The sequence below is a fragment of the Hemitrygon akajei genome, chromosome 10 (genome assembly GCF_048418815.1).
Source record: "Hemitrygon akajei chromosome 10, sHemAka1.3, whole genome shotgun sequence".
NCBI classification, from domain to species: Eukaryota; Metazoa; Chordata; class Chondrichthyes; order Myliobatiformes; family Dasyatidae; genus Hemitrygon; species Hemitrygon akajei.
The window spans coordinates 54507658-54535628 of NC_133133.1; the positions used below are offsets into that span (position 1 = coordinate 54507658).

The window sequence follows — 27971 nt, forward strand, 5'->3', positions numbered from 1 at the left end:
CCATCCGCGCCCGGGGAGGGCGGGATGAGGGGGACTTTAAAGCAAGGCTGTGAAGTTCAAATAAAACATTCTTTGATTGCAGTTTACCGACTCTGTGTCGTTATTTTAGCGCTGCGTGTAGCGCACCACTACAATTGGTGACCCCAACAGTCCAAACGATTTTTGGACTGGAGATGACCGACGCCGCATTTGTTCATGCGGTTTCGTTGAAACTGCCAAGCTTCTGGACGCTGCGACCTCACCTATGGTTCCAGCAAGCAGAAGCCCAATTCCACGTTCGGCAGATAACCTCAGAGGACACCCGTTACTACTACGTGGTGAGCTCCTTCGACCAGGACACAGCGGCCCAGGTTGCGGAGTTCGTACAGTCTCCCCCTGCGGATGGCAAGTACACGGAATTCAAAGCCCTGCTCCTAAGGACTTTCAGACTGTCACGCTGCGAGCGGGCTGCCCGTTTACTGCACCTGGATGGCTTGGGAGACAGACCTCCATCAGCTTTAACGAACGAGATGTTGTCTCTGGCTGACGGACACACACCCTGCCTCATGTTTGAGCAGGCATTCCTAGAGCAGCTGCCCGAGGACATACGCCTGCTGCTGTCCGACGTGGATTTCAGCGACCCCTGGAAGGTGGCTGCCCGGGCGGACTTGCTGTGGAACGCCAAGAAGGTGAGTGGGGCGTCCATCGTGGACAATGTCGTGGCGGATGCGCTCTCTCGCCCTAACCTTCACGTCCTTTCCCCAGGGGTAGACTTTGAGGCGCTGGCAGAGGCACAGCAGGCAGATGAGGAGATCCCGAGTTACAGAACCGCAGTCTCCGGTTTGCAGCTCCAGGACCTCCCCGTAGGCCCAGGTGAGAGGACCCTACTCTGTGACGTCACCACTGGCCAACCCCGTCCCGTCGTCCCGACACCTTGGCGACGACGCGTTTTCGACTCCATTCATAACTTGGTGCACCCCTCCATCCGCACTACCATCCGGATGGTCTCCAGCAGGTTTGTTTGGCACGGACTCCGCAAGCAGGTCCGTGAATGTGCCAGAACGTGCATGCACTGCCAGACGGCCAAGGTGCAGCGGCACACCAAAGCTCTGCCACAGCAGTTCCACCCCACCCACCGGCGTTTCGACCACATTCATGTGGATATCGTGGGCCCCCTGCCAGTGTCACGCGGAGCGCGGCACCTCCTGACTATCGTGGACCGGTTCACAAGATGGCCAGAGGCAATCCCGCTCACCGACACCACTTCCGAATCTTGCGCCCAGGCACTGATCACCACCTGGGTGTCCCGCTTTGGTGTACCGGCCCACATTACCTCCGACAGAGGCGCCCAGTTCACCTCCAGCCAGTGGTCAGCTATGGCCAGCCTTTTGGGGACACAGCTGCACCACACAACTGCCTACCACCCACAGTCGAACGGACTAGTGGAGCGTTTCCACCGTCACCTAAAGTCGGCTCTCATGTCCCGCCTGCGAGGAGCTAACTGGGTGGATGAGCTTCCCTGGGTCCTACTCGGTATCCGCACGGCGCCCAAAGACGATCTGCACGCCTCGTTGGCCGAGTTGGTGTACGGCGCACCCCTGGTCGTCCCCGGGGAGTTCATACCAGCCCCAAGGAGGCAAGAGGAAGAACCCGCAGCAGTCCTGGGCAGACTACGCGAGAGGTTCAGTGACCTGGCCCCCATACCCACTTCGCAGCATGGGCAGAACCCGACCTGCGTACCCAAAGACCTGCAGAACTGTAAGTTTGTGTTTGTACGACGGGGCGGGCATCGGCCACCGCTGCAACGGCCCTACAAGGGGCCGTTTACGGTGCTCCGGAACAACGGGTCCACATTCGTGCTGGACATTGGGGGGAGAGAGGAGGTTTTCACGGTGGACCGACTCAAACTGGCCCACGTGGACCTGGCGCAACCGGTCGAGTTTCCGGCACCGTGGCGCAGAGGCCAACCTCCCAAACAGGGTCCGGCCCAGACTGTGGACATTGGGGGGTGTATCGCCGGTTCTGGGGGGGGTTATGTGGCGACCCACTTACTAGCACACTCGAACCGGCTCACAATTAGCCAGCGTGCAGGCACAAAGGTCAGGTCCGCAACAAAGGGAAAAAGCCTGCGGGGGTTTGTGAGTACGTGTCTCTTGGACCATCCGCGCCCGGGGAGGGCGGGATGAGGGGGACTTTAAAGCAAGGCTGTGAAGTTCGAATAAAACATTCTTTGATTGCAGTTTACCGACTCCGTGTCATTATTTTAGCGCTGCGTGTAGCACACCGCTACAACACCTTTGTTTATTGCCAGTGAGGTAGCATCCTGTATATTCCTAAATGGCATGTATGTAACAATCTTTACCTGCCTTTCTATAAAAGACAACTTAAGTGCAAGTAATCCTACTGTTGTGGCTTTTTTTTGCAGTTAATTCCCCAGCTTACAAGGCCATTTCTTTATGACAATCAGCATATTTACAGGCATGTCCATCTCATGCATGTACTTCACTTCTTCCATGGCATTGCAACAGCCTAAAAGACTGTAGTCTTGAAGAGTTTTCACATCTTTACATTTGTTAGGTACACGAGCCTTTTGAATGTAGGCGGATGCAATTTCTGTTCTTTACCAAAATTTTCCTGCAGTGAAACCTTAACTATTTGATATCCTTTCTTAGGCTCAGCATGCTGGCAACTTCAGACAAGTACTCTAGGGTGACCTCTAGTGTACTGTTCATGGAAATAAAGGCAGTCACTGGAACTGTCATTCTTGCTTTCACTGCTTACAAAAACCCTCATGAAAACACGATACAGCAATAAATCTCCATTGAAAATTTGAATCTTTTAGGCAAAGATGAAATGTGCTGTTGTACCAATAAGGTTGCTGTTTTATTTTGCTTCCTCATAATATCAATATTACAATTTTGACCTCCATCACTTAAAACAAGAGTGCTTCCGTGAGCACTTTGAGCTGTTGGACATGACAGGCTCAGAGTACCTCATTCATGCAGGCTGATAGTAGACACCCAGACCTATCTCTGGAGGGTCTTGTTTATGTTTCACAGACAAATGAGGAATGAATAAGTGAGCTTGTCATTGGGTGTTTGTATTTTTTTGTGCCTTTTCAAACTCACAATAGGGCTGCCCTGCTGGAACACTTAACACTCACTGTACTTGAAGCCCTTAGCACATTAACTTTAGCCATATATGCAGCAGTAATTTCCTCCAACTTAATCTGTTCTTTCCTTTTCTGTAGATGCTATCTTGCTCCTCCAACACATTTGTTTTTCAATAATTGCTCATGTGCAATTAGTACACTGAAATAAGCCTATTTTAATGCATGCAGAGGTAGTAGATAAGGATTTTCTTCCTGCAGCAGAGTTTCAAGTGCTGACATTAGACATTGTCTAATGCTTTGGAATTTGAGAAACATTGATGGAACGTGAAACAGTCACATGTTACAGCAAAGTGACCTTCGCTGGAACACGTTTGGTTCAACCATTGTTTTGTATCCTCTATCAATGCACTGCAATGATGATCAATGTTTAAAAACCTTAGCTCTGTTTTTTCTTGTTTGGCTTTGGGAAATAATGAGATTAGCTGTGATGTTGCTTAGCGACAGTTTCACAGCAATTAGTCAAGTCCTCATGATGAGATTACACTTAAGGCATTTGATTTTCGCAAGACCACTAATTGATGGTATTAAACTTAATTTTGTTCACGTTTGTTTCATACACCTTTTAAAGACTTTCAGTTGGATTAGCCTTAGCTTTAATCTTTCATTTGCAGGGTCATTGGCAGCAAGTCCATGCTTTGATACACCCGTGTTACTTTCTCTAGTTGTGTAATGCAATTAACTCATTTGCCTGCAGCACTGATGATATTAGATTTAATAAATGTGGTCAAACTAACTGCCCACACATTCACAGCACTTACAGCAGACTTAACGCAGCCTTCAATTCAAATATTGGCAACAAGAAAATTTCAGCACTTCAATAAAACAAAGCAATGAAAACTTAGGCAAACACCACATGATCAAGCAATTGTCCTCAATAGGCAGGCAGTACTGACCATTTAAAACTCTTTAAATCATAAAGACAGCACGAGCCAACAAAAGGTCACAGATAATCCTGCTGCAAGCTGCTCCTGTTTCTGACATGTTGTCACTGTTGTGATTCCAATTTTGAATGGGTCCAAGGCAATCTTTGGCTCTAGATTGGTGTTCGTTTGGTATAACTATCACTTTTTTGTCGATAAAACTGCTGAGACACTTAGCCAGGGTACTCAACACTGCTTCCAAATAATGAATTTCCAAATTGATAAAAGGTATGTTCGATCCTTTATTATGAAACCAGCAAAGACAAACAATCTTGTAGCAATAAAAATCTAACAAAACTAAGTTAGAAATATAACGGTTTAAGTTGAAGTCCAATAGCATAAGCATTCAAATTAACAAAGTAAGCATGCTAAGTGATCTGGTTGGTAAATATTAGCAAATTTAAGTGGTCAACAAAAAAAATCATTCCTAGCTGTCTCTAACCAATTAGGCTAAGACAAGACAAAGCTTGTATACGCAACTACTCATTTGCCTCTACCATACTCCCAACCCATATATTACAGATTACCATAAACATTCTACAAAATACAATGCAGACAGAAAATGAACACATAGCTCCTAAAATGATATTAAGGACTTCTCTTCCTGTCAGTCCCCTCTATCTCCACTATATTTTCCTGCATTCTAATTCTAAGTGAGCATTTTTCCATTAGCTCTTAGATCCAGAAACTTTTAGCCTACAACTAGGACATTTCAACGTCAGTTTCACTTTGCTCCAAGTTTAACTTGGTGGAATTGCTAAGGAACTGATAAAAAAAATGTTTTTAAAGATGTTTCAGATGTTTCAGAAAGGACAGAGAGGGAGGCAAAAGAGGTGGGGGCTTGGCACTGTTGATCAGAGATGGTGTCACAGCTGCAGAAAAGGTGAATGCCATGGAGGGATTGTCCACAGAGTCTCAGAGGTTAGGAACAGGAAAGGGTCAATAACTTTACTGTGTTTTTTATAGGCTGCCTAATAGTAACAGGGATATCAAGGAGCAGATAGGGAAACAGATCCGGGAAAGGTGTAATAATAAGAGCTATGATGGGAGATTTTAATTTCCCAAATATTGATCGGCATCTCCCTAGAGCAAGGGGTAGAGTTTGTTAGGTGTGTTCAGGAAGGTTTCTTGACACAGTATGTAGATAAGCCCACAAGAGGACTGGCTGTTCTTGATTTGGTATAGGGAAATAAACCTGGTCAGGTGGCAGATTTCTCAGTGAGAGAGCATTTTGGAGATAGAATTATGATCACTTTCTCCTTCAATAGCATTTGAGAGAGATAGGAACAGACAAGTTAGAAAAGCGTTTAATTGGAGTAAGGGGAATTATGAGGCTATCAGGATGGAAATTGGAAGCTTAAATTGGAAACAGATGTTCTCAGGGAAAAGTACAGAAGAAATATGGCAAATATTCAGGGGATATTTGTGTAGTTCTGTATAGTGCATTCCACTGAGTCAGGGAAGTTATGGTAGGGTACAGGAACCGTGGTGTACAAAGGCTGTAATAAATCTAGTCAAGAAAAATGTTTATGAAAGGTTCAGAGAGCTAGGTAATGTTAGAGACCTAAAAGATTATAAGGCTACTAGGAAGGAGCTTAAGAAGGAAATTAGGAGAGCCAGAAGTAGCCATGTAAAAGCCTTGGCGGGCAGAATTAAGGAAAATCCCAAGGCATTCTACAAATATGTGAAGAGCAAGAGGATAAAATGTGAAAGAATAGGACCTATCAAGTATAACAGTGGGAAAGTGTGTATGGAACCGGAGGAGACAGCAGAGGTACTTAATGAGTACTTTACTTCAGTATTCACTATGGAAAAGGATCTTAGTGATTGTAGTGATGACTTGCAGCAGACTGAAAAGCTTGAGCATGTAGATATTAAGAAAGAGGATGTGCTGGAGCTTTTGAAAAGCATCAAGTTGGATAAGCCGTGGGACCAGACAAAATGTACCCCAGGCTACTGTGGGAGGAGATTGCTGAGCCTCTGACGATGATCCTTGCATCATCAATGGAGATGGGAGAGGTTCCGGAGGATTGGAGGGTTGCGGATGTTGTTCCTTTATTCAAGGAAGAGTAGAGATAGCCCAGGAAATTATAGACCAGTGCATCTTACCTCAGTGGTTGGTAAGTTGATGGAGAAAATCCTGAGAGGTAGGATTTATGAACATTTGGAGAGATATAATATGATTAGGAGTAGTCAGTATAGCTTTGTAAAAGGCAGGTCACGCCTTATGAGCCTGATTGAATTTTTTGAGGATGTAACTAAACACATTGATGAAGGAAGAGCAGTAGATGTAGCATATATGGATTTCAGCAAGGCATTTGATAAGGTATCCCATGCAAGGCTTACTGAGAAAGTGAGGAGGCATGGAATCCAAGGGGACATTGCTTTGTGGATCCAGAACTGGCTTGCCCACAGAAGGGCAAGATGTTGTAGATGGGTCATATTCTGCAGAGGTCAATCACCAGTGGAGTGCCTCAGGGATCTGCTCTGGGACCTTTACTCTTTGTGATTTTTATAAATGACCTGGATGAGGATGTAAAGGGATGGGTTAGTAAGTTTGCTTGTGACACAAAGGATGGAGGTGTCATGGATAGTATGGGGGGCTGGCAGAGGTTACAGTGGGACATTGATAGGATGCAAAACTGGGCTAAGCAGTGGCAGATGGAGTTCAACCCAGATAAGTGTGAAGAGGTTCATTTTGGTAGGACAAGTATGATGACAGAATATAGTATTAATGGTAAGACTCTTGGCAGTGTGGAGGATCAGAGACATCTTCGGGTCCGAGTCCATAGGACACTCAAAGCAGCTGTACATATTGACTCTGGTTAAGAAGGTATATGGTGTATTGGCCTTCATCAATCATGGAATTGAATTTAGGAGCTGAGAGGTAATATTGCAGCTAGTTAGGATCTAGATCGGACCCCAGTTGGAATACTGAGCTCAGTTCTGGTCACCTCACTACAGGAAGGATGTGGAAGTCATGGAAAGGGTGCAGAGGAGATTTACAAGGATGTTGTCTGGATTAGGGAGCATGCCTTATGAGATTAGTTGGAGTGAACTCAGCCTTTTCTCCTTGGAGCGATGAGAAGTGACCTGATAGAGGTGTACAAGATGAGAGGTATTGATCGTGTGGATAGTCAGAGGCTTTTTTCCAGGGCTGAAATGGTTGCCACAAGAGGACACAGGTTTAAAGTGTTGGGGAGTAGGTAATGAGATGTTAGGGGCAAGTTTTTAAAAAAAAAACTCAGTGGTGAGTGTGTGGAATGGGCTGCCGGCAACGATGATAGAGGCGGATATGATAGGGTCCTTTAAGAGGATTTTACGTGGGTACATGGAGCTTAGAAAAATAGAGGGCTATAGGTAAGCCTAGTAATTTCTACTGTAGGGACATATTCAGCACAACTTTGTGGGCCAAAGGGCCTGTATTGTTCTGTAGGTTTTGTATGTTTCTAATTCTTACAGCAACTTTAAATATTGATGAACTGCAATTAATATTTTTATTTGGCACCTTACTCAGAAAGGCATAAATTTTCTACTGTTATTACTCAAACTGAATTTAAACAAGCCACCAATATAAAAATCAATGTCAACACGTACAAACAAGCTGGATGAACTCAGCAGGTCGGGCAGCATCTGTTGAATTGAGCAGTCAACATTTCGGGCTCAGACCCTTCGTCAGGACTGAAGGAGGGGGCAGGGCCCCATAAAGAAGGTGGGGGGAGGGTGGAAAACTAATCTGAGGAAAGATCAAGGGGTGGGGGAGGGGAAACAGGGAATGGATAGGCAGGAGAGGTGAAGAAGGGAATGCAAGGGGAAAGCACTATGGGTAGTAGAAAGCAGCAGCATCGTGAGAGGTGATAGGCAGCTAGGAGACAGTGAAGGTGGGATGGGGGAAGGGAGAGGGAATTACCGGAAGTTGGAGAATTCGATGTTCGTACCAAGGGGGCTGGAGACTACCCAGACGGTATATGAGGTATATAAAAAAAATCAATGTGATGCCAATGTGCCACAGAATGAAGTTTTTGAGGCAAAAGTTGCAAAATAAGCACATGAACAAATATATACAGAAGCCAAAAGTTAAACCTTTCAATGCAATTTTAAACATCTTCAGCTTAAGGGAAATTTGACATGGCATCATGAACTGAACAAATTTTTAAGCCACCAGCCACACAATTGGGTACAGGTCTCCTTACAAAATGATTTTTAAAATTTGAAGCTTGTTATAAACAATTTGCACACTGAGGATTGTAGAGATCTTTTAAGCCATGTAAACAGGCATCCAGAGGTCAGAGCATTAAGCAAAACTGCAATCATATTGATGCCGCATTACAGACCCAATGAAATTGGTTTATCATTTAAATAGACAACTTAAAGTAGCTCAATTACTCAAAACTTAAGCACCTAAATATTAACCACACATTAAAATTGATAATTCCACAATGATCATACATTCTACAATTTAAATTATAACCCCTTTCAACAGCAGACCACATAGTCTTAAACACAAAAACCTAAACATTCAATGTCACTGATTAGTGCAGAATTTCAAATGTATTTAATCAGTATATTAAAAGTTATGTTATTCATATGTGGCAGGGTGGAGATACATTCCTACCGAAGGATGTGCAAGGTGCTCCTTCCCTCCACTAACCTGCAGGTCACCCTTGGGCAAGGTGTAGCACCTGCTTAGCCATCAATCAGGGTCACATGAAGCCACGGGAGCAGCTGGTGCATATCACAAGTCCTGGTTATACAACCACTGACACTAATTAGACAGCCTCTGAAGAGTATGATGATGGCTGTGGTCACCCACCTTTAAAGACACTACCCCAGAAGGCAATGGCAAACCATTTCAGTAGAAAAACTTGTCAAGAACAATCATGGTCATGGATAGAGAAGGAAGACCATGATCACCTACACCGTATGATACAGCACATAATGATGATATACATATACAGCACAGTATAGGCCTTTCCAGCCCTTTGAGCCATGCTGCTCCAGCAACCCTGATTTAACCTTAACCTAATCAAAGGCCAATTTACAAAATAATTAACCTACCCAGTGGGTCTTTGGACTGCAGGATGAAACTTGAATGCCCAAGGTAAACCACACTTTCCACAGATGACTCCTTACAAATGGAACTGGAATGAAACCCCAATGACCCAAGCTGTAATAGCACCACATTAACTGCTATGCTACCCTGGCACCCAGTGAAAACATTGAAATGTTAATTGGTAATGTTTCAATGACAGTAGCACTGGACAACACTTGAAACAAATTCTCCGGTGAAATGTGCTGTACAGTCATGTTTACATTGACATTGGCTGCAATTGTATTTTGTTAATTCATTTGTTTTACCAAAAATGTGACAAAACAAACTGTTATGTTTAAATAATTTATTTTTACCATCTGATACAATGCAAAGTGCAACAGCATCTTATACAGAGCGGAAACAATTTATATATTACAACTGTGACCTAATATGTTAACAATAGTAAGATTCTAGAATTTCATTTAATACATTCACATTTTGTGCAATTTTATAACTTGGACAGCAACCTGAATTCTTATCCTTTAAGGCTGGTGTGGGATGGGAGATGCAATAGTTTTTTTTGCTAATAGTAAATTCATGATGACACAAATGACAGAATATTTAAAGTATAATAGCATGAACACATTATCCTATAATTTAAAAATGCTTTATACTCAGGTTCTTTAGCTCTACACCCTATTTGAAATCTATTCAGAAGTATAAAGAGGAACCAGAGCTCGAATCTGGGTAAAACAAATAACAGCTAGTGATTTAAATAATATTCTTGCCGTGAGATTTCTAACCCCTCTATGTAAATTTGTGCTCATTAAAAGGCAAAGATAAGACTGCTCATTCACAAATTGTGACATAGCCTATGACTCAAAAAGGAGAGTGTTCTTAAACATGCGGCTAATATACAAGCTCAAGGTATTGTGGAAAGTGTTCAGAAAACAGTTGCAGCTTTATTATTTATACTTGGCAAAGCTCTCAAGCAATGCTTCTAAAGTATGGACCAAGAGTTTGAGAATTGTTATTTTAAACTGGATACAAAACAATATACACATTTCTGAGCCCAACATGGATCAATTAACCATTTCCTCCAATGTATTTACTCATTGATTGGAATAGCAATAAACAAAAGTATTTTGTTGATATAAATTAATGATCTAATAAAGGTCCTTTTTATAATCTGAGATCTGATGGAATTACAGCAGTGTTAATTTATGCAATGGGAATGGAATTATAATAAGCAAAGTTTAGCTCGGAGCCAACTCAGGTTGCTCATTTTATCCACATGCAAACAAAATTGTTCCTATCCACAACCACCCAGACTTTTCACTCCCAAGGGCATAGGAAAATTAGTGATCTTCATTGAAAATGCTGCAAACCTAGATCTTAGAGGGAGAGGCAGTCTCCCACTCCTCCCCTCCCCCCAAACCAAAATATCAATAAAAGTACAAGCACTTGGATGTTCTCCATCCACTGAAAGGTCAGTGATTTGTATTGACAAGAACTTCTTTCATTGTTACAAAATGGAATTTTATACCTTTTCAGTCCAGAAACATGCAAAAACTGCATCCTGAAGTCATTCTAGAAAGATTGAAGCTAGTTCAGGTTCAAAGTTTATTTTAAACATTGGCACTGTCATTGCCTAAACAAGGATCAAAACAGCACAAACAAGTACACAATGTAGACCGTAAAAAAATTTACAAACAAGTTCAGTTAGCAAAAGCTCTGCATTCAGCAGCATTACAATTAAGCTGTGTACACAATCACTACAGTACTTGTATTACACCTGTTATACTTTGCTGGTGTCCTGTACATAAATACTGGCTATGTGATTGGCATAAGAAATTTACATTTTTACATTAGGCTAGTAACAATTGCCATTAATTTACAACTAAAATGACTGCTAATAGTTCTAAATGCTTTATAACTGTTTCTGAAGATATGCAACACTTTATATACATTTTCCCAATTGTGAAACAAAGCTATTTAGCAATATGGTTCCCCATTTTGTAGTTAGACGTGACCAAATAGTTAGCACCCTCTTGAAGGCTGAGAAATATTATCATTATCCATTTCCATCCAGATAATTCAAGATTTTGCATCAGATTTTACTGGGCAAAAGTGATGGTGGAGGAAGAGGTGGTGCAAGGGAAAACAACAGATCCTAATTATCTCAGTGCTATTCAAAAGGAGGGTGACAATATGCAACACCATTTTAGAAAAGTGCTAAACCGATTGATTCAAAATGAACTACTTAAAAAAAAGTTACAATTTTATTTCAGTCACTGAATAAAATATGGATTTGTGTTTCAGTTTTAATGCAGCAAGTTCTTCAATTAATATGAAAAGTATAAAAATGTCAGAAATAAGGCAAGCAGAAACTAGAGCCTTTTAAATGCATAATATTTGGAGGCTGAGATGAACTATTACACATAGATCTCTAATGAAATCCTCGTGCAGTGGTTAAAACTTTTTTTTTCAGATTTTCCCTCCAACTAATAAAATGGGTTCCTAGTTCACGCAGGTTGGCCATGAGAGGCCGCCACAAGCTGCTGAAACTATGATGTAAATGACAACCTGCAATACAAAATATTTCACCGATAAAAATGCAAGTTTTAATCACAGGTTCCCTCCCCCCATCCCCCATACACTGCCCAGCTTTTGGTTTTTGCTAAACAATACAGATGAGCAACACCTTGGTGAAGCCAAAAGTAGGAAAACAAATAGCCACAAATTGTTCACTATATTTTTGAATGACATACACCACTGCATTGTGGTATTAATGATTTATACTATAGCTCCTTCAAGTCTTAAGCCAAATAGCCTGAACAGGTCTTCTATTGGTACTTAAATGGTTTAACATTGAATAATTGAAATCTTTCAGCACCACTAATACTTCTATTACATATGCAAATCTGTTGATAGTACAAACAAATAAGCTCACTGATACTTCACATGATTGATGCCATTATTTATTTTTCACTGCTTCATTCTTTAAACACTAACCCTTGTTTGGAGGAATTAAAACATTGATAGTTCAAAATAACCCAAATCAAAGGGGGGGGGGGGACATCAATATAAATTATACTATTTTGTGCACTCATTGAGGTTGCATTTGAAAACAACCATTTTAGACAGAATAGTGGAGTTTCTCAATGGGAACATGCAAATTACAATTAACACCTTGTCAACAGAGCATAAAATGTTGAAGTTCTCCCCATAAATTCAATTTAAAAGGTAAAGAAACCAATTACACCAAGAAAAAGCACCAAAGATAGAAAATGTGCATTGATATTATGTTTTATGAACTCAGAACATCCTGTATTTATGGAAGAGGCTCTTCAGTCAATTTCAGTTTGCCAAGTGCAGATTTCTTCCTTTATTTGGTCATTTGAAACTGAACTTCTAGCTGACTCAATTCAAATTAAACCTTTCCTTTCGCCAATAATTCAATGAGCCACAAAGGGATAAGGAATCATTAAAAGCTAAGCAATGCAGCTGAGAAACTAAACTTACCCCCTAAACTCCAACCACCTCAGTCAGCAGGCTGGAGATGACTTAAATTACAGATGGAAGCATTTATCAAGGAGTGAGAATTCATTAACATGGTAATCCAAGGAACTACATGATAAACAATTGAGAAATACTTACAATTGCTACAATCACAACAACAATGGTCAGCTTGAGGTTTTTCATGCACATTGCTCTGGCTAGGTTTCTGCTGGTGGTTTTAAATGTGACTGACTACAAATAAAAACATTTGCATTTAATTGATTCTAAGAAACTCAATGCAAAAAAAAATTCCATTAACATGTACATTTTACAAGAAAAAATTCTTCATCTTCACTATTTAGATATTAATTAGAAAGGCAATGATCAGACAAACCTAGAAGGTAGAATCTAGTAGCTACAATTCCCCACACCCCTCACTCCACCTAAGCTTTCTGGCCACAAAGATTCCTAAAGCTCAAGGGAAGATCTGTTGATACCAAGCCAAAAATTTAAATTGATGCCAGAGGTGGTAGCTAACTACACTGAGATAATTCTTGGCATCTCAGACAAGCTTCAGGTGACTGGCAAAATAAAAGGATTCATTAATGAAAATTAACTTTTTCCAAGCCAATGATCACATGTTACATTCCAATCTGCCCCCCCCCCCCTTTAATTAAAAGGCCAATATGAGGTAGGAATTTGTCTTAACAGTAGGATTAAAGTCCAAACTAACATTTGGGCATTGTATTCATCTATTCCAAACTGAATGCAACATGCACATGCTGTTAGATCACATTATGATATTAGAGGATGAATATTTATCCCCCTCTCGCTACACCTCTGCCTTTCTCAACTCTAAATGGGTTTTTCAAGATCTTGACCAGATAAATCTGATCAAATGTTAATTTTGTATTTTAGTGCTAGCTACAAAGTACTGAATACTTACAGCATCCACTAAATTATCAGTTTTGTCAATTAGCAATTCCAGTTTTTCTCCTCTTTGTGCCACCAAATCTGTATACAGGAAAATTGCAAGGTCATGAGGTGACATGAGATTAATTAAATCAATTAACATGTTTGAACAGAATCTTTTATGCCCTTATCCACAAGGTGGTTTACAACTAAATTTTGATATTAACAGATTTCAAATTCAACTAGTTTGCTTTAAATGCTGTGAAGAGTTCAGATTTACAACACTTAGTGGATGCAATAGGAGAAAATTGAACTATTCAGCAGGAATTGCAAAGTTACAGCAAGACAAGCATGAAGATGGATTTGAGAAGGAAGACTAACATTCAACCTGCTGGTAATGTGGGAAGTAACATGGGTCACCGATGGGTGCACTGGAACAAACGTGTTACAGACTGATGGAAATTAAAAATGTGAGGGGATTTGTGGGGATACAGCAGGAAGGAGCTTAGAGGTGACAAAATAACAAATTTGGAAGCAGCAGAGACCGTGGAAGTGCATCACATAATTACTCTAACGTATTCAAAGACTGCCTTATCAAATTCACCATGTTAAACAGGATTCTACTGGAAAAAGTGAGAAAAATAGGAGTGCCATTGGTAGGGGATGTATAATGCTCTACACAAACTTGGGTCAGTGTGACATGACATAAAAAGAGTCATGGTCTGCCCAAAGGGTGCAAAACCCTATAGATATTACCACAATTGACTTCACCAGAAGGAAAGCAACAACTAGAAGTGGTAGTTTACCACTAGTTTCTCAAGGTCATTTAGGGGTGAGCAGTACATGTTAGTCTTACTTATGGTGCATACATATGGATTCAATTGTTGAACTTGGGATATCAGCAATGAATCAAAGATAAATGTCAGAAATTTAGGAGTAGTTTCTTTATTTGCCCCTCCCCCTCATATTTACAAATTCCCTGAACTAAACGTTTACTGAAGATTTGTTCAAAGAAAGCACGCATCATTCATGCATTTTAAAAATAAGGCCAGGTCTCTTTCGAGGTCAATAAAATTAAGCAATAGGAAAGTAAATAGTTTCAATTGTTTAGATGTGGTCATAATACTCCATAGTCTTGTTTTTATACATATACCAGTAGAATACAAGCTGCTCACTGATTATTAAAATCTTTAGCCAAGTAGTATTTTGTGGGAATAGTAACTGAAAATAAAGGAATAAAACATCAAATCTGAGAGCAAAGAGTCACACATTGTCATTGTGAAATGAAAAAACTCCGGTTTCATCAATGGGATGAAGGAAACTGTTAACATTTCAAATAGACAATTCTCAAAAATTACTGAATGATTATCAAATTGAAAATTAAACCCCATATTCCCATCTGCATTTATATTGTACAGCCTACAAAGTATTTCCAGCATTTTCTATCCAAAAATATTTGGAAGCAGTTACTGATGAGAACATGGATCAGTTCAATACATTTCAATGCTATTTTAATACTATGAAAATCAATTAAGAGTCAATGTTATATAGCACATATGCAGTAGCAGCTGATTACAGTGTTACATGATACCACATGACAGTGCCACAGACTGGCAGTATCCATGGATCACTTCACAATAAGTTATGCTGCTCTTTAGAGTTCCAGCTTTAGGAATATTTCTGAGATGTTAATAATAATAGCAACTGCTTCTAAGCACCTATTACTGGGTGTTAGCATGAGAATTAAAATAAGCTAGATTTTCAAAACAAAGACTAATGCTCTCTATATTCATACATACCAATATTTCGGACCATGATTCCTTTCAACTCGTCTACTTGGGTCTGAGTCTCCAAAATACGGTCAGAGTTCTTGTTTTCCGATAAGTGTTTCTGAAATCAGATGTGACAAATTCAATACCATCAAACACTCAGATTTGTATCCATGACATTCAAGTAACCTACATTTAACCAGTTGTTTTAAAGAGTACGGCGAGAACCATTGTGAATAAATGCTGACAAAATTTAAATGCAACATCAACCTTGATTAGACCCTCTCACACTGCTCAAGGCAAAGAATTGTTTCTTCATTAAAAAGGTTAATAAAAAAATCAGTGCAGAGTGCAAGTCATCAGTAAAAGTCTCAACTTTATGCCTAAACGCAAGTAAGTCTGTAGATGTTGTAAATCCAGAGCAACAACATAAAATGCTGGGGGACCTCAGGTTAGCCAGGATCTATAGAAATGCATAAACAGTCACCGTTTCAGGCTGAGGTTCTCCATCAGGACAACGAATGGTCTCAGCCCAAAACGTTGACTGTTTATTCATTTCCATAGATGCTGTCTGACTTGCTGAGCTGCTCCAGCATTTTATGTGTTGTATTTTTATATCTGTGCAGTTTTAGAAAACTTTACTAGAATATATTGTTATGATCCCAGCCCCCTCCTTTGTGAGAATCGCAAGAGCCCTAGTGAAGGCGGGGTCAATGACCCAAGAGAAGAGAAAGATACGTGCGGTGTCCCTCGTTTCACGGCGAGGCAAAAGCTGGCGACTGTGGTCATTGTCTCTTGGAGACACCTTTGTGAATTGGGAACTGTACTACGTGTATACCCTCAGGGCAACGTGGGTGGAGAGACGGAGAGAGATTGCATCATCCCAACCTGATTGACATCTGAGACACCGTGAGTCCAGATAAAAGAGGGGTTGTAAAGACGGCCCCGAGACACACCAGAAGACACGCTAGAAATCCTGTGACAGCGTTTAATAGCGACAGCCGGTGGGGGGGCTCGTGTGCGTCCTTTCCTTGCCTGGGATTGGCGACCTCACCACGGAAGAACGGCTTTAGCTACAGGAGAGGCCACAAGTGAACGGCCACGCCCCCCCCAACGAGACTCCGACGGATCGAACTCATAAAGGTTGGAAAACCCGCCGGGTAACTGTTCCATTCTATACCTATCTCTCTCTCTCTCCCTCCAACAAAGTGCACCACCGCGACACCCAAAAGACGGCAGCTGGTGGAACTGCAGTGACCTCGAGAGACTTTTATATTTACATCGGACAATATATATTACCCCTAGACAACGATAGAGCTTATTTCTTATTGATTATTACTATACCTGCGCTTTAGATTGAGTATTGACGACGTATGTTATCTGAATGTTTGTATTAACCTTACTTTTGTGCCCCTTTATAAATAAAAACTTCTAAAAAATAGTGCCATCAGACTTCAACGGACCTCTCTATCTTTGCTGGTAAGTGATCCAGTTACAGGATACGTAACAATATATTTAAAAGATAACCTGACATTTTACTGAAATGTTATTGGGGAAGTTCAAACAACTTCAATGTAGGTAGTTCAATGCCCTCTAGACTATTTACTGAAATAAAGCAAACAAAAGTAACTATTGAACAGGTTGGTTTCTAACAGCACATTTTCCAACTCCATGAGCAAATCATTACCCCTTTCCTGTCTGCAATTTCCCAACCCCCCTCAATGACATCTTGTTTAATACTCAACCTCCACAATTTATTTCATCTCACTATTAATGCAATACCCAACTTCCCCAAGTCCATTGCATTCTCCTTAAAATACGTACAGGCCTACCCACAATGTAATGGTCAAATGTATTGACAATAGCTGTCATTAAACTCAAGATCCAAGTAATACATTAAGAGCAGAGTAACAATTTGGACTTGTACCAATAAAATGAAAAACTTGCGTTTTGAAATCTGTATGAATGGCATGCAAACCAAAGAGCAAAAAACAGAATGCAGAATATAGTATTAGTTACAGAAAGTGCAGTTTAGGTGGATAATAAAGATACAAGGGTCAGGATGAGCTAGATGGTTGGGTTAAAAGCAAGGTGTTCATTTAATAGTCTGATAACAGTGGGATAGTAGCCATCCTTGAGTTTAATGGTGTGTGCTTTCAAGTTTCTGCATCTGCCATCCAGTGGAAGTGGGAGAAAAGAGACAATGCATAGAATGGGAGAAGTTATATGTTGACTGCTGATTCTCTATAAAGCACACAACTCTCAGAGGCAATAGGTATTTGGTCTCACTTTGAATGTACAGCACTAGACAATAAGTCTAGACACTACACAAGAGCCCTGGTCATTCATGAATTTGGCCACATCTAAATTATACCTTTGACAAGATGCTGCATATGAGGCTACTAAACAACAGCCCATGGTATTGCAGGAAAGATACTAACATGGACAGAAGACTGACTGACAGGCAGATCAATTTTGTTTTAAACTGATGTGGATAACCTCCGTTGCCCCCCCCCCCCCCCACAATATGTCATGGTGATGCCCGCTCACTTGGTTTATCTATATCCTCCTGAAGCATATTTGCATCCTCATCACTACCATCATTCACATATGATTCCATACCATCAGCGAATTTAAAAATTTGACCTCCTCGTCCAAATTGTTGCCATAGATTGCTAACAGGACCCAAGCACTAACCTCTGATACCTCAACATTTCTAACTTGCATTTCAAGTGAGATGCAGTTATTCTTCCAGTTAACCAAATCAGTCCAAGCTAATACAATATCCCAAATATCAGGTGCTTTAACTATATTAGCCATGTCAGATTTTATTGAAAGCCTCCTGAAAGTCCAAATTCACCATACTCACTGAATCCCCTCATTTTCTTCTGGTAGATCTGTCTCCAGTGAATTCCAATTAATTAGACATACATCCACATTCACAATGCTAAATTGTAATATTTTCTGTGTATTAATTGCTTATTATAGATTTCAACAATCTTTCTACCATGGATGTTAGACTAACAGATTACCATTTTTCTTCCTTAGTGGAGGAAGATTTGCTATCCTCCAGTCTGCATGAAAACATTCCAGAACATTGTATTTTGAAAGACAGTACCAAGAGAATCCACCATCTCTGTAGCCACTTTGGAGATCATCAGGGCCTGCCTCCACTCCCATTACCTCAGCAAAATTATCCAGGATAAGTACTTTGACTGCTAGAATAACCAAAGCCCATCCAACAACCGTGTCGCCCGGCCCCCTCAATGCCCAAGGAAGATGGCATGGAGAACCTCAAGCCCTTTTTTTGGGAGCATGAAGTCTATGCAACTGGAAGGAGTGCACCACCTTGCCAGCTAATCGCCTGCTTGCCTTGAGAACCTCCTGCTCAATATATGGTAGATTTTGCAACTCCCACATTGGCCTCATCAGCAATCTCAGATCCCACAGAACTGGGGCAAAAACAAATCATCGTCGATCCAGAGGGATTATTTAGCCAATAACAAGAATGGATAAAATGGAATAAATGACAGTTAGATACTGGATGATAAAGCACATCCATGTTTTAAATAGACTGAGTATTCAGTTTCCCCCCCAATCAGACTATTTCTCAATTGACATACCATCGTCCTTTACTAGTTTCTGAAAGATTACAGAAGGTGGACATACACTCACCATTTGTGCAGCCAAAACACTGGAAAATTCACTGTTCATTGCGTAAGGCAATGCAGTTTGTGCCCTTGAACCATATGTGGTCTGAAATCGTTTCTTTATTTCATTTAGAAAGGTAAATGCTCTTGATCGTTCAAAATCCTTAAAACAAAGTGAATAGTTTCAACATCTTAAATGAAACTCTAAGCATTGAAAACAAAAACGTTTAAAAAGGACACTACAGCTGTCCTGTAGTGAAGCAACATTAATCCTTTTGCAACACCAACTAAAGGAAGAACCTTTCCTTCAACATTAATGAAAGTCAGCCAGGACATTTAAAAATGTTCAGTATTTAACAGTAATATCAAGATAAAAAAAACAGTTTGTAACAGCCAAAATAACTACACAACCAACTAATGGTTTCACCAGAAGTGAACACATGTATCCCACATGCATTGGTTGTAATATATTTCACACATAACACATTTAACCAGTCACAAATTCCCCCCAAAAGGAGACTTCTTTAAAAATTATACTTACATCATCTGTGATACACAGGTATATTATTCTATCTTGGCAAATATAATGAAATAGATAACTGTGGAAGAGAAGAAAACCGTTGGCATGCAAAACTGGCTAATTAAGCAGGTTACAAAAATTTAGCAATGATACTAACATGTTGTAATTAACGACTTGCAGTGTGATAGCTGAGGGAAATAGTAGAAATACAACATTTATGTAACAGATCACTAACTGTAGAACATTGTAGTTGATCTAAACGTTGTAAATTGCCTCCAAAATACTTTGCCAATAAAGCAAGAGTTGCAGAGTTATGCAGAAAATAAGGAATATGTCTATGAATATTGCCGATGCAGTCAGAAATGAGTTTGGGGGCTTGGGACTTTGATGGCAGAGAAAGGAGTGTGAAATACTTTCAGAGAAACAACTTAAAATAAATATTTGATGGTGGAAGGAGGTTGGGAGAGGGAAGAATAACCACCACTCCTCCATTATTCTGTTCTCCCCCACCCATCCCACGGAAGCAGGATACATAATGGGAAACATGTTCAAATAGCTCAGAAGCATTAAGCAGCAAAACATTCAAAATCAATTTGATTTAAAAAATTCAAAATCATTGTGGCACACCAGCACTTGTTTGGAAACAGTTAATGAGCAGAAGCAAATTCATATAGCACGAAACAGCAAATTCAAATAAAGTTTCTGACATTCAATTGAAATCAATGAGGATAGAATTCGGAAAAAAATATGAACAGGTGATACAATAGATGAGCAAAGAACTGCATGTAGTTAAATTTCCATGTGCAAATTACAATGGCTCTAGTGATAGACCAAACAATGGCAGGGACTCCACTAAGATTACAATATTAGAAGTGGACCAGCTACAAAAGCAATGTTCTGGTGAATCAAATAACACAGGCTCTCAGCAATACTAAAGACTAAAAATGCTGGAAGCCTAAAAATAAATAGAAAATTAGTCAAACTACCCAGGTTGACCAGCATGAGGTGAAAAACATCAAATATTTCAGTAGAGATTCAGCTCAGCAGATGCTGCCTGACCTGCTGAGCATTTCAATTATTCTGTTTTTATTATTCACTATCACAAACTGCTCGTTGTTATTCCAACCATTCTGGTTAGACATTTTACAAACAACCAAATTTTATCATTTTCCCTTAGAGTCTGTCCCAAAATAGCTAATACTCCTTCCACAACAGATTGTGTAAAAAAGTTTAAATGGTGATATCAAGCATTCGGATGAGTTCAGATGAAAAAGTTTATCTTTCCTGGTGCTCATTAAAAATTAACTTGGATTCATTGCATAGATGCAGCATGTTCAGTAGAAACATGGCAAAAGACACAGATGAGCTGAAGTAGGAAAAGGAACATGAAAAATACATGCCTATGCCTCTTCAGAGTCTGGCTGTACTCATCTCTAATAACATTTGGCGTTTTAACCCTTGTTCCTTTCACAAACAACATACTTCTGATTTTAGCTCATTTGTAAGGTTTAGATAAAGGATGGTGTCTCACTAAATAACACCAATGCCGCAGAACAGAAATTTAAGCTTTATAACTGAATCTTAAACCAAGTCAAGTTTATTGTCGTTTAACTATATAAACATGTAGTGTCAAATGAGACAATGTTTTTCTAGACCAGTGTGTAAAGCACACATAACCTTAGGAAAGCAAGTTAAATTTAAAATTAATTACACATAAAGAAAGTAAAGTGCATAAATACAGTAGGGTACAGTACAAATTATAGTGACATTTCAAATGCACTACTGCTCCCATAGCAGATGGAGTTACAGCTTGCCAGGATGTACCCAATAGTACCCCTGTAAAATTCAGTAAAAATTGCGGGTGGGGGGAGTGGGAGGAGAAGAGAGGAAGCCTCGCTTGCCTCAATCTCCTCAGGAAGTGGAGGCGCTGCTGTGCCTTCGAATTCAGAGGTGATATTGAAGGACCAGGTGAGATAACCTGTGATGTGAACTCCCAGGAACTTGGTGCACTTACCGTAGATTTCGCACTACAGAGCGCACCTGATTAAAAGCCGCTGGCTCTAATTTTAGAAATAAAATCAATTTTGTACTTGTACAAGCCGCACCGGATTTTAGGCCGCACCGGATTTTCGGCCGCAGGTGTCCCACTTTGTAATATGAGATATTTACACAGAAAGATATTACACGTGAGGATTTTTTAAACTTTTAATTAAATCCATATGGTAACATAAACAAATACATATTGCAAATGCTTTTTTTCGAACCGTGCCTGTAACGCGACTACTTTTAAATATACGTTGCGTATACTTTTTTACTGAACAACATTCCAATATCTCCTAACGACTGGTAAAAAATATATATACTGCAGCCTACCAGGAAAAGTTATTGATCGCCTTTAACTTAAAAGCAGCGTTTTGGCTCCGCTGCTCGCCCCCCACCTTCCCGTTTATCGCAAATCGGTATTTCCCACAAGACGCGGCGAAACCGGGTGTGACGTCATAGCATCCCGGGATGTAGTACAGAAAACAAATATAGTTAAAACACTTCTAACTTTAACTAACAAATGAATTACTAAGCGAAAATATTATAAACTAAATAACTGCCATAAAGGCAGCACAATGCTTTTCTTCGAGTGTTTTCCATGTTGATGAGGGTGAGTACAAATGACTGATTTACAATAATTTAATTGTGAAAGTGCGCTTGATTTATCGTACAATTTCATTGGACCTCTGTGAACTACTCATCAATTTTATTGGTCTACTGTTACGAGGCAAAATGTTTTTGGCGGCATGAAAAAAAATCATGCATTAGCCGTACCGTAGTAAAGGCCGCAGTGTTCAAAGCTGTTCAAAATGTGGGAAAAAAGTAGCGGCTTATAATCCGACATCTACGGTAACTGTCTATGGAGAAATCATATGCGCAGAGGGGATGGTTCATCTGCACTTTTGTAAAGTCTGCAATAATTTCTTTGGTCTTCTCCATGTTCAGACTTGGCCTGCTGTTATCATATCAGTCCACTAGCCACTCCACTTCCTCCGTACTCTGACTCATCATTGTTGTTGATGAGGCCAAACACTGTTGTGTCATCTGCAAACTTGACACGGTTTGAGCTGAATCCTGCAACAGTCATGCATCAGCAATATGAAAAGCAGTGGGCTGAGCACAGCCAGTGCTCATTGTAATGGGACCAGAGGCATTGCTGCTGACACCCAGCAAGGACAGTTTCCCAACAGTTTCTTAGGCATGACTGTGTTAAATGCCAAACTAAAGCCTATAAACAAGCTGGCATGTGAGACCCCATTTTCCAGGTAGGATAGACAGAGTGAAGAGCATAGGCAATGGCATATCAGTGATTCGATTCTAGTGATAAGTGGAAAGGATCCCACGTAGCTAGGAGAAAGGCTTTAATGTGCTCCATGATGGGTCACTCAATCGAGCATTTCCTTGTGGTTGCTGTTAATTCTAGAGGATTTAAGCAGGTTGCTGGCATCTTCTTTAGCACCAGAATTATGGTTGCTGCCTTGAAAACTGAGGGGTTAATGAACTGTTCCAGAGAGATGTTGAATGTATCCGTCTGTGTTATCAGGGCCTGCAGCTACTAGCTGACTAAAATGGGGAAGCACTCAAAAACCCCACCTTCACAAGTAAAGCATGTTGGAAAGAAGAAAGACTTCCTACATGAGCAAGTTTTAAAAAAAACAAATAATGCTAGAAACAGTTAGATCAAGAAGTAACAGTGGCAGAAACTTAACATTTCATGCTGTTAAAGGGTCTTGAACCCAAAACATTGACTGTTTCTCTTTCTATAATTGCTGCCTGAGCAAAATAAATATATATATTAACTTAATGGTCATGAATCATCTCATTACCCCTGACTACATGAACACGAGTATATAAAACTAAGGCAATCTTAGTCAAGACAGGATTGAAGAAATTAATCCCAGAGATAAGTAGTGACTTAAAATGAACTGTGACTTATGCAAAATGATGTTCACAAAGAAGCAAATTTCCAGTATGTACACACAATTCAGAAGTGAAAAGCTTTCACGTATTATCACCCTCTCAACTGATGATCCTAGTACAAGCACCCTCCTCAGAGCAAAATGTTGGCACTTACTTTCCATGGGAGTAGGTCAATTTATTATTTTCTGATGGGATTTTCGACAGAATCTGCTCAGTTACTTCCAAAAAATTTCCTCCACACAAGGCATTTTTTGCAAGTATTGTAGTGCCTCTTGCAACCACTGCAAACAGGATAGCCATAGCTCCTCTTAAAAGGTGCTGCAAAATACAAGACAGAAATTATATAGCAGATCCTTGCACAACAAAGATCAAATCCACCTACAATCACTCTTAACTCAGATCAGTATTTACATTTTTAAAAATCTCAGTACATGCCCACTCAGGTGTGCAAATATGACAAACATATTGGACTTGGAGAAATTTCAAAACCAGCATATGAAAGAAAAAAAAATTGTATTTAATACTGATCTTCATCTACACATTAGTAGTCTACTAGAATCTCATTAATGGAGTTCCTATGAAAAGCAAATCATAACGTGATTCAAAAAAAACCAAGAAATAAAACATTAATTCTTCAGCTCTTCTTAAGTAGAAGAGTGAACAGCTAGAAGTTCTAGAAACATAGAAAATAGGTGCAGGAGTAGGCCATTCGGCCCTTCGAGCCTGCACCGCCATTCAGTATGATCATGGCTGATCATCCAACTCAGAACCCTGTACCTGCTTTTTCTCCATACCCCCTGATCCCTTTAGCCACAAGGGCCATATCTAACTTCCTCTTAAATATAGCCAATGAATCGGCCTCAACTGTTTCCTGTGGCAGAGAATTCCACAGATTCACCACTCTGTGTGAAGAAGTTTTTCCTCATCTCGGTCCTAAAAGGCTTCCCCTTTATCCTTAAACTATGACCCCTCGTTCTGGACTTCCCCAGCATTGGAAATAATCTTCCTGCATCTAGCCTGTCCAATCCCTTTAGAACTTTATACGTTTCAATAAGATCCCCCCTCAATCTTCTAAATTCCAGTGAGTATAAGCCCAGTCGATCCAGTCTTTCTTCATATGAAAGTCCTGCCATCCCAGGAATCAATCTGGTGAACCTTCTCTATACTCCCTCTATGGCAAGAATGTCTTTCCTCAGATTAGGGGACCAAAACTGCACAGAATATTCTAGGTGCGGTCTCACCAAGGCCTTGTACAACTGCAGTAGAACCTCCCTGGGACCAATTGGTAAGGAGGGACCAATGCCCTTCCATGTAGGGACCAATGACATGGGTAGGATGAGTAACAAGGTTCTGCATTGGGAATTTCAATAGGTACATTTAATGTTAGAGAAATGTATAGAACATACAATGTGAAATTCTTTTTCTTTGCAAACATCCACGAAAACAGGAGTACCCAAAGAATGAATGAATGACAATTAAATGTTAGAACCATAGAGCCCCCCCAGCTACCCGCTCCCACACATAAGCAACAGCAAAGCAACAAACCACCCCCCCCCAACAACAAAAAGCATCTGCGCCCTCCATTGAGCACTCAGGATTGCTACCCTGCTGGTGAGGCTAAAACTAGGAAGATTATATAGTTTAATACGTGGCTAAGATGTTGGTGTAGGAAGGAGGGCTTAAGATTTTTGAATCATTGAACTCTTGCAGGGAAAATGGGACCTGTACAGAAGGGACAGTTTGCATCTTAACTGGAGGGGGATTAATACCCTAGCGGGAAAGGTTTGTTAATGCTTTAGGCGGGGTTTAAAGTTGCAGAGGGATGGGAACTGGGGTGCCAGAACAGTTTGCGGAGGTAGATTGTGGTAAAACCACAAAGTTGACCATGGTGCAGCTAGTGTCCTGAGCTGCCTATATTTCAAAGCAAGAAGTCTCATAGGAAAAGTGGATAATAGTGCTGAAGGTGACATAGTTGGTTTAAAAACAGAGACAATGTGTAGTGGGGAGAGACTGCTGATAGGGCAAAATTGTAGTCAGCGGGATGAGCTGCAACGTAAAAGGCGGACAAAATAGAAAAGGGTGAGTACAGAACTGAAGGGGTTGTATTTGAATGCACACATTATATGGAATAAGGTAGATGAACTTGCAGCACAGTTACAAATTGGCAGGCATGTTGTAGCATCACTGAATCATGGCTGAAAGATTGCAGCTGAGAGGATACACGTTGGATCCAAATGATAGGAAGGAAGGCAAAAGGGACGTTGCTCTGTTGGTTAAAAAATGCAATCAAATAGAGAGCTGAAGGTAAAAGAACCCTTAAGGGCAATGTTCATATGATTGAATTCACCCTGAAGGAGAGGGAGAAGCTGAAGTCAGATGTATCAGTATTACAGTAGAGTAAAGGGAATTACAGCGGCATGAGAGAGGAGTTGGCCAGAAAAATTGGAAAAGAACACTGGCTGGGATGACAGCAGAGCAGCAATGGCTGGAATTTCTGGAAGCAATTGAGAAAGCACAGGATATATACATCCCAAAAAGAAAGTATTCTAAAGGAAAGATGACATAACCATGGCAAACAAGTCAAAGCCACATAAAAGCCAAAGAGAGGGCATATAATAGAGCAAATATTAGTGGAAAGCTTTTAAGTACCAACTAAAGACAACTAAAATGTCATTAAGGTAAAGACAGAATACAAAAATAAACTAACCAATAATTTTAGAGATACCAAAAGTCTCATCCAATACAAAGTGGATATCAGACTGCTGGAAAAAGATTCTGGAGAAGTAGCAATGGGGGATAACGAAATGGCAGATGAACTGGATGTCTGTTGCAACAGTCTTCTTGGGAGTCCCTGTGCAGGATGCCCTAAAGGTTAATTTTCAGGTTGAGTTTGTGGTGAGGAAGGCAGATGTATTGCTAGCACTCATTTCAAGAGGACTAGAATATAAACACAAGGATATAATGTTGAATCTTTAAGCACCAGTGTGGTCTTACAGAGTATTGTGAGCAGATTTGGGCACCTTATCTTAGAAAGGATGTGCTGAAACTAGAGAGCGTTCAAAGGAGGATCATGAAAGTGATTCCAGGATTGAATGACTTGTCATATGAAGAGGATTTGATGGCTCTGTGCTTGTATTTACTAGAATTCAGAATGAGGGGTGACCTCATTGAACCCTTTCAAATAGTGAAAGGCCTTGATAGCGTGGATGTGGAGAAGATGCTTCCTATGATGGGAGAGTCTAAGATCGGAGGCCAAAGCTTCAGAAACGAAGGGTCTTCCTGATGAAGGGTCTCAGCCCGAAACATTGGCTACTCTTTTCTCACGGATGCTGCCTGACCTGCTGAGTTCTTCCAGTGTTGTGTACGTATTCTCAGAAAAGAAGGGTGCTCTTTTAGAACTGAGATGAGGAAGAATTTCTTTAGCTAGAGTTGTGAATCTGTGGAATTCTTTGATACAGGAAGCTATGGAGACCAAGTCTCTATGTGTATTTAAGGCAGAGGTTGATAGATTCTTGATTGGTCAGGGCATGAAGGGATACAGGGAGAAGGCAGGAGATTGGGGCTGAGAGATAAATGGGATCAGCCATCAAGTGGCAGAACAGACTCAATGAGCCAAATGGCCTAATTCTGCTCCTATATATTATGGTCTTATGATATAAGAAGGTGAAGTGCCTAGTCAAGGAAGGCTTAACCAAATCTTTGGTAAAGGTTAGTTTCCTGAAAGATGTAGGCATGAAGTTCAAAAATTAAGATTATGGCACAGAATTTTAGAATGAGGTATCTCACAGTAAAAGGCATTGATTAGGAACATAGAAAGAGTGAGATTGCTTAGAAGGCAAGCGTGGGTTATGGAGTCAGAGGCAATTGGAGATATGCAGAACAAGGCAATAAAGAATAAAGAACATGCATTTTGCCCACATTTAAGACTATAACAAGCTATTTACTTAGTGTCAAATTAAACGTAGATCCAGCTTTGACTCTCATATTCACAATAATGGCCAGTATCATGTTACTTAGCTCAACAAGTAGTTGCACTATCCGGTCCAAAGTAAGTTATACACAGCACTTAAGTCTTTGCTTATGACCAATTTGTGTATAAAATCCAGCGTCTGATGCAGACCTTCCTATTCATTACCTGTCCAGATAATATTTTCACTTCTGAACCATATGTGATAGAGATTAAACATGCAAAAAAATAATTTCTGAACCAAAAATAAAAACAATTCCTTAGGGAGAAGAACGCTTTAACCAAATGATTACACCTCTAACATCCTGTACTTAAATTACTTCACAGATTGGAAACTTAACGGTATCGAGCCTAACAGGAATTTTCCATTAAAAAAAAAGCGAAAGAAACCTTACACCTTACATTAGCTTCACATAAATTGTTGTGACAATGCCTACTAATTAGGTCCGCTTTCCGCAAACGACCTACCTGAACCGTCTCCTACCCGAGGCCCTGTTGTGCTGAAGCAACTCCCTCTGCAGACACTTCCGGTCAGGTGCACGCTGCTCGCGGCATATATGCCGGCGCCGCTTCCACCCACTGCGCA

The 27971-nt window shown here is 40.5% G+C and overlaps 1 protein-coding gene across 1 annotated transcript; it reads right to left on the reverse strand.

Moving 5' to 3' along the window:
• Positions 1-9452: 9452 nt before the first annotated feature.
• On the reverse strand, positions 9453-27956 carry sybl1 (synaptobrevin-like 1). Its single transcript, XM_073058312.1, has 8 exons — positions 27854-27956; positions 23573-23736; positions 19477-19534; positions 18961-19098; positions 15316-15406; positions 13551-13618; positions 12764-12856; positions 9453-11689 (listed from the first exon to the last, which is right to left on the reverse strand). The coding sequence occupies exons 2-8, from the start codon at positions 23716-23718 to the stop codon at positions 11624-11626; spliced, it is 660 nt and encodes a 219-aa protein (XP_072914413.1). The 5' UTR covers positions 23719-23736; positions 27854-27956; the 3' UTR covers positions 9453-11623.
• Between the last annotated feature and the right edge of the window lie 15 nt (positions 27957-27971).